We start from the raw sequence: 13,080 nt of genomic DNA on the forward strand, positions 1-13,080 counted from the left end.
ACTTGATCAAAATTTTTTTTGGCACCTGATGGGTGGACCTCGACGTTCTCCCCTGATCAAGCACAGCCTTGTTCAGCCTCGCAGGACGTCGGACTTATTGCGGGATCCTCCAGGAAGATGTTAAGCCTCTTGAGCGACAGACGAATCATAACACTTCTAGAATGAACCGGCCTAGATCTTGCACATCAGCTGGTAAGTCAGCTCGTACTTCTACTCCGCAAAGGTGATTGATTCACCCAGTCGTTTAAGTCTTGAAGCTTGATGAGAGCGGACAGGTCACCGTGGCCCCAGCATTTGTGAGGGAAAGCACGCAATCGAGGCTACCTGCGGTCTAATTTGCCCCAGTCAACGGCACACGTTCACACTGTGTTGCAGTGCAGATATTGTTATGCGCATCTTCAGAGTGGGTCACACCACACAGGCAAAGCCATCACGCCAGATCCGCACACTGATAAGTGCAGAGAAATTCTCTGGTCGTTAGTCTATCCAATGGTGCTTTATCTCTCGCTCGACAATGAAGCGATCCCACATTCCACGAGAATGAACCCTGTCAAAGAGCAGACTGGAAAATTGCGTGCTTGTTTGGACTTCGTGCATCATTCAAAAAAAATTGGCTTGGAAGCAGAAGTTTGGTGGTGAGTAAATTTGGCATTATAAGACTTCAAAGGTCTCTGCCGAACGAGTAAATCTTGCCACGCTTGCAAATCACTGATATCGTTGAGAGCAATATGGCAACCAAGGAAAGTGTTTTGTCTGAAGTCAATCCCTCTCCTAACACGACGCACACAGTTACAGCAGGCAGGACGAAGAATGCCGATGCCGCTTTGGAACTCCTTGCCTCCACCGGCGGCCTGGAGCAACCGACAGATCCAGCGCGGAGCCGCCGACTTCTGCGACGTATCGACTACCATATTATGCCGCTAATTTGCACCGTCTACTTTCTTCAATACCTCGACAAAACCTCCATCTCGTATGCAAGTGTCACAGGTCTCAAGGAGTCGGCTCACCTCGTTGGGAACCAGTTTAACTGGGTGGCTTCGATATTCTTTTTCGGCCAGCTGACGTTTGAGTTTCCAACCATCTACGTCTTGCAGTTGTTCCCACTGGCCAAGTATGTTAGTGTCAATGTTGTCATATGGGGCGCAATCCTAGCAGCTCTGGCGGCATGCAAGTCTTTCGCCAGTTTGATGGTCTGCCGTTTCTTCCTTGGGGCGGCAGAGGCGACCATCGTCCCTGCATGGGTTGTGTTCACTAGCCAGTGGTACAGAAAAGAGGAACAGGCTTTCCGCGTGGGCATCTGGTTCTCCATGTGTGGATTCTCTCAGATGTTTGGAGGGTATTTTGCTTATGGTGTCGCCAGACATGTCGGGGGAGATGTCCATGCCGCCTTGAAGGGATGGCAAATCATCTTCTTGTTCCTGGGGCTTTTGACCGTCGTGATCGGTGTGATTTTCTGGTTCATCCTTCCGGATTCACCAGCAGTGGCGGGCTTTCTTTCGCAAGAAGAAAGGGTTCAACATGTGGAACGTATCCGAGGGAATGAACAGGGAATTGGGTCCAAGACGTTCAAGTGGGAGCAATTCTGGGAAGCGCTCGCTGATACCAATACCTGGCTTTATGCATTCTGGGTCTTTGCCGCCAATATTCCCAACTCCATCGCCACTAGCTTCGGTAACATCCTCGTCACTGGCATGGGCTACAGCAAACTCAACTCCCTTTTGCTGGTTACGCCGCTTGGCGCGTACGAAGTTGTCATACTTATTGGGGTGACCTACCTGGCCATGAAGACGGAGCAAAGACTGTGGTGCTGCATCATTACACACATCCCCTCTTTTGTTGGCGCGATCCTCATGGCAACGACCGAGAAGACTCCAGCACTAATCGGCTACTACCTAAGCGGAGGTATTCCCATCGGTTGGACGACCATTCTTGGACTTCAAGCGAGTAACGTCGCAGGATCTACGAAGAAAATCACCGTCACCTGCATCGGCACCATTGCTTATACAGTGGGCAATATCATATCGCCTCAAACCTTCCAGATAAAAGATGCCCCCAGGTACCTCCCAGCCAAAATCTCGATTGTGATTCTCTACTTCTTAATCACAGTCGACTTGTACCTTATTCGGATGGTGTATGTGCGACGCAACAAGAAGCGTGACGAGCAAAAGGCGGCGCTGGGCGAGGCTTATGTGGTGGAAAAGAATCACGAGTTTCAAGACTTGACTGACATTCAAAACCAAGAGTTTCGGTATTCGTTGTGAGAGGAAGGGCTGCTAAGTACCTCTTCATCTAGCTTATTTTTAATAGCACATTTAGATACAACATCCAGCGCAGGCCACGAGAAGGGTTCTATCAGTGGCCATGCTAAACTCGGCGTACAGTATGGGCTGGATAAGCTTATTGCAACAAGTTCCTATGATAGCTGCGCTTGCGCTCGGGTTTCCATTGACCGGGGTCCCATTCTACACCATTCATGGATCAAACACCACTGCTATTATATTCCACAGCGCCTCGAAAGGACCTCTGCAACACCCGAGCATCTTACATACCAGCCGGGCCCTCCTGCTTCCAGATAGGCATGGACAGATTCGAGGTTGCCAAGCCTGACATCGTCTCCACTGATGGCGACAATACCTTTCTCGGCCATCGCTGGACCATCTCCACCAACAAAACACGCGTCAAAATGCAAAATGCAGAAGCAAAAGCACCATCTTACGCAAAACCTTTGCAGCTCCCCACACCCTGCCGCGAGCAAGTCGCATCCTCTTACGCAAGAGACTAGGCATAACCTGGCTAGGAAGTACCTGTGACGGTCTCATCAACTATCGTTAGGCTGTCTTCGAGCCGCCGACTTGGTCCCATATGACAAGCTATTCTCCAAAAGCAAGCACTATGTGGCGGCTCAGCAACGACGACTTTTAGAGTTCCCCAGGTGATCGGTTACACCGGCGTACGCGGCCTCTTGATTGCAGAAGTTCACGGCCTCGCAGTTTTGATCTCCGGTATAAAGACCGTCGTCATGGGCAGGAACCAGAGCCCTGCGGTTCTTACGACCATTCTGACCGTCTCCGACGAGGCTCCATCGACTTTCGCTGCTCTTCTGTCATAGTATGCAGTGCCCTACCTCCATTTCTGCCGTCGTGGCCATCGCCGCCATAGCCAATGCCGTCTCGCTCTCCGACATCTGTACGGTGACAAAGATCCAATCCATATTGCCTTCCAATGGGACCCTCCTCGGGTTCGACTTTATTCCATCGGTCGTGATGGCGAGCCCTATCTACAATGCGACCACGGGCATGGCAGGTGGCATGGAAAGCACTACTACAGCCAATGCCCAAACTTACAGCTACTGTAACATCAGCGTCACCTACACACATCCGGGCAAGGACGACACGGTGACGGTCAAGTACGCGTTCCCCGAACCATCCAAATTCAAAAAGAGATTCTACGTCTCCGGCGGTGGAGGGTATTCTCTTTCAAGCGATGCTTCCGGCGGGCTGCAATATGGCGCTGCTTCGGGCGCAACCAGTGCGGGCTACGACGCCTTCGACTATACCTACATGGACAAAGTCCTGACAGGCAATGGATCGATCAACTGGGATGCCACCTACATGTTCGGCTTTCAGGCGCTGGGTGAGATGACGCTGCTGGGGAAAACCTTGACCCGGAGCTTCTATGGCATGTCCAACACCTCAAAGGTGTACACATATTTCGAGGGCTGTTCCGATGGTGGACGAGAGGGCATGAGCCAGGTCCAGCGGTGGGGTGAAGAATATGATGGGGTCATCGCTGGCGCTCCGGCCTTACGTTTCGCGCAGCAGCAAGTCCTCCACGTCTTTTCCTCGGCCGTCGAGCACCGCCAGGGATACTATCCTCCCCCCTGCGCGTTGAACAAGATTGTCAATGCCACTATCGAGGCGTGCGATCCTCTCGACGGCCGAACCGACGGGGTCGTGTCGCGAACGGATCTTTGCCAGCTCCACTTCAATCTCAGCTCGATCGTGGGTGAGTCGTACTACTGTGCCGACACCTCCAGTACGTCTCTCGGCTTCGGCTACAGCAGTGGCGGAGGGCCTTCTTCCGCAGGCAGTACCACCAGCTATGAACCCGACCAGAACGGCACGGTCACTTCCAAGGACGTGGCCGTGGCTCAGGCAATCTATGACGGTCTTCATGACTCCTCTGGCCAACGGGCGTACCTGTCCTGGCAGATTGCTTCAGAGCTGGGAGATGCAGCGACGGTCTGGAGCAACACCACCAACTCGTGGACTCTCAGTATCCCGTCCACGGGAGGCGAATACGTGACTCGATTTATCCAATTGCTCAACACTACCAACCTCTCCGACCTAGACGGTGTCACCTATGATACGCTGGTCGACTGGATGAACACTGGGATGATCCGATACTTAGACAGCCTCCAAACGACTCTTCCCGACCTGACTACATTCCGGTCCTCGGGCGGCAAGTTGCTCCACTACCATGGCGAGTCGGACCCCAGCATCCCGTCCGCATCGTCCGTTCATTACTGGCAGTCTGTTCGTTCCATCATGTACGGCAATCTGACATCAGATGCGGCTCTCGCAGAATTGGAAAGCTGGTATCAACTCTACCTGATTCCTGGCGCAGCTCATTGTGGCACCAACTCTCTTCAACCAGGACCATATCCAGAGAACAACATGAACACTATGATTGACTGGGTCGAAAATGGCGTCAAACCTACTCGCCTCAACACCACCGTATCGTCGGGCCCCTACGCCAACGAGACCCAGTTGCTTTGCCCGTGGCCCCTGCGTCCCATGTGGACGGATAATGCTACGTTTGACTGTGTCGACGACGAACAGTCGATGGAGAGCTGGACTTACACCTTCCCCGCTTTTAACCTTCCAGTGTACTGAATACAACACAACGAACTGGAAAAGCAGACTGATCGGCAACCTGGCCAGCGATTCCAGAGGCACCCACGTCTTTTCATTGATCTTGTGTACGTTTGAACCATTTAGACAAGGCTTACCCGGAAAGAAAAGCAAAGCAAAATTCCCCCTCGCGTCTTTGTTGCCGGGATCTAGTACGAGTATCTGTGTGCCTTGTTCTGTCCGTCAGTCAGGTCCTCGTCCGTGCTGGGCCTGCTGCCGCCGTCGTCGTCTAAGGCGACACAACCATGACCGGCGCGGTCGCGGGCCCGGTTGGCCAAGATGGCCAAGAGCCAGTAGATGCCGCCGGCAGCGATCATGAGGGCGTAGCATACGATGAGGGCCCAGATGCCCAGCTGGTAGTAGGGGGCCTGGCTCTCGCGGAAGAACTGGGGCCCGAAGATTTCGCTGACAGCCAGGGAGACGCCCATGGAGGCGTTGACGAACGGCCGCTTGGTGCTGCCGCGGGTGTTGGCCGTGGCGATTGCGATGGCCATGACGAAGCCGACGTTGTAGAAGCCCATCAGGTACACGCCTCCTAGGGCGACAGTGCGCTGCGTGTCGACGTCGACCGCGTGGATGATGATGGCCCCGGCCAACGCTGGGAGCGTGCCAACCATCCACCACAGACAGCGCGTGTTGGGGATGTAGTAGGCCAGCACGGAGCACAGGACCTGTCCGACGATGCCCACCGCGGCCTGCGGCGCGGCCAGGAGGTTCGTGCGCTGGACCGAATACCCGAAGCCTTTGATGATCAAGGGGTTGAAGTTGGTGATGCCGGATGCCGTCACGCCTTGGGCCATGACGCCGGCCAGCAGGACCCAGTACTTGGCCGACAGGAGGGCTTCGGCACACTGGCTCAGCTGAAAGTTTGTCCGCCTGTCGTTGTTGTTCTTCTGCTGCGTGTCGGCTAGCCGGGCGATGGCGACCTCCTTTTCACGCGGGCTCAGGAACCATGCTGTGCCTGGTGAGACTGGCAGGAGGAAGAAGGCCAGCAGGCCGACCAGGACGGTGGCGGAACCGTAGATCAGGAAGAGGTATCGCCAGTTCGGCAGGGAGCCGTGGGCATTGTTGATGGCGAAAGCCAGCAGGCCGCCAAAGACGCCGGCGAATGTATTGTACCACAACGCCGTCCGCAGCGGTTGTTCCCGCCTCTTCCACCAGTTCCCGATGAGGATCATGGCCGAGGGGAACGCCGGTGCCTCAAGCAGCCCGAGGAAGAACCGTACCGTTGCAAGCCCGGCAAAGTCGTTGCAGGCCGACATGCACATCATGGTGATGCCCCAGCAAATGGCTGCCGCCCCAATAAGCCGCCCCACGGGGACCTTCGTGATCAGAAAGGCAGAGACGGGCAGGCCCAAGAGGTAGCCAAAGTAGAAGATGCTGCCAAGCCAGCTATACTCCTGGCCCTTCAGGTGCGTATCGACCTTCATGCCCATGATGGCCGCGTATGCGAGACAGTTTTTGTCCAGGAACATGAGGAATGCAAGGAGGACGATGAAGGTGAGAATGACGGCGTCGGTTTTCATGATGATCTTGCGCTCCTCGGTGGGGTCGGCATGGACCAAGGGGTTCTCGTCCACGAGAATCTCCTCTTTTGGCGACATCTTGTCGGCGTGGTCGGTGTTGGGGGGGATGGGGCCCATGCTGCTGGTTGGCCGCTTGTTAGAATGTGTTCTCGTTGTCGAAGACTGATTCCGTCGCCTCAGTTGAACACAGAGCAAGGCAAGACGCAGCATACACCTCTTAAATAGACGGTGAGCTCGCCTGGCGATGGAGAGATAAGGGTCGACGAACCCCGTCTCGATACCCTTGTGACCGTGTGCGACACCCACGTTCTTGTGCCATCGAGCCACGTCTGAGGAGGTATTTCGTGTATCGTCTTGAATGGGGAAGTGATTGTTATCTGCGAAAGCGGCTGCTGGGGCCGCGGGTTGGGAAAGTATCTTCAGGGATTCGTGTTGGAGTGCGCGGGAAGACCATCCGCCAGCTTAAACGTGGTGGAGTTAGCATCGTAGAAGGTCGAAAAGGTTACTTGCCGCTCCGCTGATAAGCGATAAGCCGAAGAAACGATAGCGAGGACTGAGAACCTGTTGCCATGTCGCAGACTGCCTCTGATCCAGCCATCCCAGGAAGCAGATCTTGGACCATCAACTCATTGGGACTCGTCAGGTTACAAAGCAGCCAGATGCGCACTAAGCTCAACTGGGAATCGATCCTGCTTGGCCACAACCTATCGAGTATCGAGCTATCGAAGTCTGGCTTCCGTCCTACAAGCCTCCTTTTGCCTTGGTATAATACAACAGCTATTATGCGGTGGTGCCGTTAAGCGATGGTGACGCCTGTGAACGAACAGCCGTCGCAGAAACGAGTTGCTAACGCGTGAGTGCCCGTGACGGGACCCTAGCATTTTCTCATTCCCCATACTCCCTCATCTAATCGTGTGGAGCAGGTGTCAATACTGCAAGAGACGTAAGATCAAATGCTCTGGCACGGCACCATGTAGCAATTGCACCCGTCGCCAGATCTCATGTGTTTTTGAAGAGGTGGACAAGAAAGTTCTCGTCTCGGAAAGGCGAGTCCTGCTATCTTCTGTTGCCACTGAGGTGTCTGGTGTCTGACGATTCGACAGGTATCTGCTAGAGTTGGAGAGACAACACAATGATAGCCCTGGCCAGGAGGTTTCTGGTGCAGCCAGAACTCCGTCTGTGCCCTCGCTCATCACACCCAATGTCCAGATTAGTATTCCCGGTGACATGAGTACAGTGCCCCAGTTTCTTCGGAAGGACAGCGCTGACCATCTCAAGACAATGAACAGGAGAGGGCTGAAGTCCGGGATCCTGAACTGCAAGGTTCAGATGAGCAGTCCGATTATCTCCCGTCTGACTCAATCACCAATCCTTTGGTGTCTCACACATCTACCCACGTGCGAGATTCTGTCGGAAGATATAGTAGGCTGATTAAAATCTCGACTGGATTCAAGTGACGAGTTAATGAAGTCTGTAGGATTTCTCGGGCCATCTTCGACTTGGACATTTAGCCAGCGGGTATTCAATCTATTGAAAGACGCCTTTCCAGAGGCCCAATCTACTCCGGTTCCGTTGAACCTTGATGGTACTGCGTATCAGCTAGACTGGACCAGTGCAGACCGTAGCAGCCCGGTCGACACCACAGATCTCCCATCAATGGATTACACCCTCTATTTGATGAATGCTGTCAAGTTTCATACGTGCCAAATGTTTCGGCCTTTCGACGAGGAAGACTTCACTCGCAATCTTTACGAGTTCCATGAACGAGGACTAGACAAGGTCCAGTCTTCAAAACTTTGGTTCATCGAGTTCCTCTTGGTTATCGCTCTTGGTAAAGCCGTGGTCATCGTGGTCAAGGACCCGACCACGGCGCCGGGCTCGATATGGTTCCAACGCGCCATGTCCATCATGCCAGACTTCGTGGGTCTTCAGCGTGAACCCAATCTTGCTATTCAGGTACTATGTCTCGTTGCATTGTACTTGATATCTGTGGACTGGAAAGAGGCGGCCTATGGATATGTAAGTCGCATCCAGCGCCTTTCTCTTGATTTCATTAACAACAGCGCATGTCAGATCGGCCAGGCAGTCCGCTTGTGCTTAGTAGAGGGCTTCCACCGTGGAACGCCTCGCCAGATCATGGGTGACAGGGTGGCCAGCCACCATCGAGACATCTGGTGGACTGTCTATATCCTCGATCGGAGATTGTCGTCTATGATCGGCGTCCCGAGCTCAGTTCAAGACGTCGATATTACCTGCCCTCTACCCGGTCTTGATGACCATTCTCAACGCGGAACAGTGCTGAACATTAATGTCAAGATCTCCAGGCTAATGACACAAATTATTAATTGTGAGCTCTGTAACATTTTGTGTTGAAGGTTCTCTACTGACACGTTTCAGCCGTTTATAGTGTCGAGCGGCTTGGTCGGCCATTTGTCAAGACTGTTCAATCTGTTCTCCGTGACATGGCAGCAATCGCTCATGAGATGGATGTTGTGTGCTCTTCGGCGGCTTATGGTAGCATTGGAGCTGTTTCGACCGTTGCAGGCCATATCCAACTGTCCTATCACCAGGTATGTCGTGCATCCAACACACCCACCCCTTAGAATATTGACCTCCTTACCCTTGCAGTGCATTCTCCTCGCCACGCGACCGCTTCTACTTCACCTCATGATCGCTCGTCTCGAGGGCTCTGTAGGCCCAGGAGACCTTGAGAAAACGCTCTTGCCCCAGACTAAAAATCTACTTGACACCTGCCTCCAATCTGCGAGAATCACGCTGAGAATCCTCCTCACTCTGTACGAACACCATTTAATTGGCGAGTCAGAACCGTTTTGCACTCGTGAAGTATTGCACTAATGACATCTTAGACTCGTTCCTGCCTTTCGACCTTGAGAGTGCATTTTCTGCCGCCTTTATTGTGACTATGGCGTCCGCTCTTGTGCCTACAATGATCGTTGATGCAGCTACCTATAGGGCTACTAGCGATCGCATTATAGATTACCTGATCCGCAAGGGCAATGTTCCGGCGCAACTGAGAAAGAAGGAACTGCTGTGTCTTGATCAGATGATCCAGCCCTTACTCGATCACAGAGATCAGCATTTGCCGCCGCCTATCCACGCTTCTCAGCCGCCAGCACACGCTTTCTCTCCAGACTTTGGCACGCTGGGTGGTTGGAGGGCGGGTCCCGGAGAGAGTGGCTTCAGCCCTTCTCAGATGTTGAACATTGCAGATCAACTGGATACGCATACCCAAGGATCAGCGACAATCAACGGAGATTGGACAACAACAAGCCCGTGGGTCTGGTGGACTGAACAACAAAATGACCAGATGAACCAATTTATTTGAGTTGAGCAGAGTCTCCCTTGAAGCTTTGACGACTCTGTGTCGAGGCTTCAACATTGACAACAGGCTAGCTGATTCAGGGCGAATCCACTGTTTGCTAGGCCGTCTGTCTCCTCTACCAAGGCGGTGAATGACCCAGAATAAAATGCCTGCCCCTCGACCCGAACTCTGACTTGAGGCTGATCTCGCTCAGCACCTGAGGAGGGTAAGACTTCAGCAACGGACCCTATAAAGGCACCGGTCCCGGAGTTCGACTTCGAAAGCAGGGATTGATATATCCGCTTCTCACCCACCGCCAACTTTCCGTTCGTGTAAGCAAGCGCAACCCGAGCTGCGACGCAGCCGCCTGTGGGGGATCGATCTATCTGCTGATTGGCAAAGAAGCAGAGGCCAGTTTCTTGTTCGGCATGGCATTTATCGTGGTTGCCGTTCGCGAGCCCGTTCACTTCACGATTGTCGGTTCGTGCATCGACTACCATGACCGAATAGAGAGGTTCCGCTTTACCAGACTCAACATGTGTTGTACACGATGCCAGGCCTGGGTTGGCGTTCACCGCTGCCTTTAGCAACCTGGTGGCTTGACTCATTTGTGCCAAGTCAACTCGAGCCAGACCGTCAACAAAACCCAACTCCTGGGCATCGATCAAGCAGTAAAAGGCGCCACCATAACTGAAGTCAGCCGTGACTGACGTGCGATGACCCAGCTCTGGCCATCGAAACTCTGCTGGGAGCGGTATTTCTATTGATCTTCCCGTCGCGAACGATGGCACTGAGAGGAATGACACGGGGCGGGACGCATCTGAATGTCCATTGTGCAGCACTGGAACGGTGACATTCAGAAGTCCGCTGGGAACATGAAGAGTCAGCTGAACAGTCGAATTCCTTCTATCCACCTCCAGCGCCTTCCTCCGCGGAAAGATTGATTCATTGGCATCGACCAGAAACCGACCGAGAGCGATGGTCGCGTGTCCGCACATCATCGAAAAGCCGTCGTTGTGCATGAAGAGAACGCCTATATCGGCCTCGCCGGCTGTTACAAGCTCGGTCTCACGAATGAGAACAGCGCCGTACATGTCCCAATGGCCACGAGGCTCCAGCATTAACCGCCTGCGGACATGATCATACTGTTTGGATGCCTGGGCACGCTTTTCTAGCAAAGTGCCGGTGAGGGTAGGAAACCCGGAGTAAACGATTCTCGTGGGCTCTCCTGTGGTGTGCATGTCGATGCATTTGATAGGTTCCATAAGGGAGACTCCCCTTAGTATGTCATCGAAGTCGTCCATCTTGGTCTCGTCCGGTCGTTCTCGCTCGAGTCCGGCGATCAAACAAAGCACCAGGTGTCCTTCCCTACCGTGCGGTTTGCCAGTACTTCACGCAAGAGTTTTCACACATATCGGCCTCCTTGAATTCTTAGCACAGTCAAAAAGATGACAGATTTTATTATGCAGATGAGATTTCGCGCCACGGAAATGACCTGGAGCTAACTAGACCTGCGGAACCCGCATCCGCTGTTCTGCGGTGGCAAGACGGGTAAGGTATCTGAGTTGTCACTTGTGCTTATCCGTGCATTAGATAACCAGGGGGGAGTCTGATGTGGATATGATAGAGAGCGGATGAGGCTGCCGCTGGTGGCCCGTTGCCCGCCCCGTCTCCGTTCTATGCTGCTTCAACCCATATGGTTCTTTTCGAATCAAAGGTCAATGAATTGGTCGACCTTACCCCTTGTGGATGATGCCAAAATTTTGAATAAAAGGCCGGCCACTGGCCATACGAGGTTCACAACCGCTATGCCTCGACTCTTGGCTCTCGTTCCACCATGGCAACCCAGAAGCAGAAGCATATTCTCGTATTAGGGTCAGTGCGATGTGCACCACATGCCTGCTTGTATACTAACGCTTGCCTCCGTAGGGCTGGGATTATTGGTCTCCAGACAGCAATTACGCTTCTTCAAGCTGGATACAGCGTGACTGTGTTCGCCAAACACTTACCTGGAGACATCTCTGTCGATTATACCTCACCATGGTAAGTTGGCAACAAGTCAAGAATACGAGTTTTTGGCCCTCGACGGAAGGTCTTCCCAGACTCATAGTAACTTTTGAAAGTTCGTTATCAGAGGTGAGCTAATATGTTACCTAAAGGGCTGCGGCGATGTGGAGGTCGAACGCTCTCCCCCGTGAGGAAGAGGTGCAAAGTTGGGACAAAGAGAGCTACAAAATATGGCTTCAGATGTGTGGTCCGCTCTCGGGCAGTCCAAAGGAGAGTCTGGTGCATGGAGTCACTGTGAGTCGTTTTCAGTCTGCTTAACAGCAACGCCTGCGATTCGCATCTTTGTATATGGAAACTGACAAATGGCTAACCATCGAAGGGACTGCCCATGAGATTGCTTTGGTAAGTTCAGGCCCTGTTGGCGAGATACTCATGCTTTTCAGCTTTTGGTCGCTATGAAAAGATTGCTGATCACAGCTCTCCCAGGACTGGAGCTCATGATTTCATTCCCGACGGTGCAGGCAGTATATGGTACGCACCCCTGGTGCGAAACTTCGACATCATCCCCGTTTCCAGCTTGGGCCCGGTATTCATGTGTGGAGCAACACACGATGGCATTGCAATCAACACCTCGATCTACCTGAAATATCTCGCGTCGAGCATCCGCACCCTAGGTGGCCGGATCGTCAGGGTGGAGCTACCGGTAGACGGCGGGCTGGTTGGAGCCGTCACCAGGGCCGAGTCAATTCTCCGCTCCATGGGCACTGTCGGCCCAGTTGACCTTGTAGTCAACGCCACGGGCCTAGGTGCTCGCGCGCTGGTGCCGGACCCCTCGGTCTACCCGATCCGCGGTCAGATTGTCACGGTGAAGGGGGAGGCGAAGCACATCACCACCATGTTCTACCCCGAAGCCAACGCCTCCATAACACCGCGCATCGGCTCGGGAGTCTCGGTGCTTGGAAGTACTTATCAAGAAGGCAACTGGAGCCGCACTCCTGACATGGAAGTCACGAAAATGATCCTTGAAAGGTGCAAGCGTCTTGCTCCAGAACTGTTGGACGCCGACGGGGAGTTCGAGGTTGTCAGCGTCGACGTGGCCTTCCGGCCCGGGCGCAGAGGCGGGCCGAGGGTGGAAATGGAGCAGATCCTGACCGAAGACGGAGGGAGGAGAGTCGTGTGTCACGAGTATGGACACGCCGGTGGAGGGTAAGTTCCTGTGATCTACGGGTTGCCTATCATCGCGCCCCATCTCGGCCTCTTCCGGAGCCATCAAAAGTCTGACACGGGCATTCACAGATATCAGAATTCCTTT

At 53.5% G+C, this 13,080-nt stretch overlaps 4 protein-coding genes across 4 annotated transcripts; 3 read left to right on the forward strand and 1 right to left on the reverse strand.

Moving 5' to 3' along the window:
• The first annotated feature begins 502 nt into the window (after window positions 1–502).
• On the forward strand, window positions 503–2,489 carry PV07_00045 (uncharacterized protein). Its single transcript, XM_016386462.1, has one exon. It carries the CDS (start codon window positions 729–731, stop codon window positions 2,259–2,261), a length of 1,533 nt encoding a protein of 510 aa, XP_016253390.1. The 5' UTR covers window positions 503–728; the 3' UTR covers window positions 2,262–2,489.
• A 246-nt stretch (window positions 2,490–2,735) lies between these two features.
• PV07_00046 (tannase) lies at window positions 2,736–5,175 on the forward strand. Its single transcript, XM_016386463.1, has one exon. It carries the CDS (start codon window positions 3,111–3,113, stop codon window positions 4,893–4,895), a length of 1,785 nt encoding a protein of 594 aa, XP_016253391.1. The 5' UTR covers window positions 2,736–3,110; the 3' UTR covers window positions 4,896–5,175.
• PV07_00047 (uncharacterized protein) lies at window positions 5,063–6,556 on the reverse strand (the record flags this gene model as incomplete). Its single annotated transcript, XM_016386464.1, has 1 exon — window positions 5,063–6,556. One exon carries the CDS (start codon window positions 6,554–6,556, stop codon window positions 5,063–5,065), a length of 1,494 nt encoding a protein of 497 aa, XP_016253392.1.
• Window positions 6,557–7,213: 657 nt separating this feature from the next.
• PV07_00048 (uncharacterized protein) lies at window positions 7,214–9,922 on the forward strand. The gene is made up of 9 exons (XM_016386465.1): window positions 7,214–7,292; window positions 7,363–7,485; window positions 7,543–7,670; window positions 7,718–7,861; window positions 7,917–8,458; window positions 8,513–8,786; window positions 8,837–9,009; window positions 9,068–9,278; window positions 9,307–9,922. The coding sequence occupies exons 1-9, from the start codon at window positions 7,243–7,245 to the stop codon at window positions 9,783–9,785; spliced, it is 2,124 nt and encodes a 707-aa protein (XP_016253393.1). The 5' UTR covers window positions 7,214–7,242; the 3' UTR covers window positions 9,786–9,922.
• Window positions 9,923–13,080: the final 3,158 nt, after the last annotated feature.

Source organism: Cladophialophora immunda (assembly GCF_000835495.1).
Source record: "Cladophialophora immunda strain CBS 83496 unplaced genomic scaffold supercont1.1, whole genome shotgun sequence".
Classification (NCBI taxonomy): domain Eukaryota; kingdom Fungi; phylum Ascomycota; class Eurotiomycetes; order Chaetothyriales; family Herpotrichiellaceae; genus Cladophialophora; species Cladophialophora immunda.

What these genes read in the sequence shown, in the direction of transcription:
- PV07_00045 (XM_016386462.1), top strand. Translation starts at nt 729, where the DNA reads ATGGCAACCAAGGAAAGTGTTTTGTCTGAAGTCAATCCCTCTCCTAAC.
- PV07_00046 (XM_016386463.1), top strand. Translation starts at nt 3,111, where the DNA reads ATGCAGTGCCCTACCTCCATTTCTGCCGTCGTGGCCATCGCCGCCATA.
- PV07_00048 (XM_016386465.1), top strand. Translation starts at nt 7,243, where the DNA reads ATGGTGACGCCTGTGAACGAACAGCCGTCGCAGAAACGAGTTGCTAAC. An exon ending in AAAGTTCTCGTCTCGGAAAG is followed by an intron (nt 7,486 to 7,542) that starts GCGAGTCCTGCT and finishes ACGATTCGACAG; the next exon opens with GTATCTGCTAGAGTTGGAGA. An exon ending in TAGTATTCCCGGTGACATGA is followed by an intron (nt 7,671 to 7,717) that starts GTACAGTGCCCC and finishes GACCATCTCAAG; the next exon opens with ACAATGAACAGGAGAGGGCT.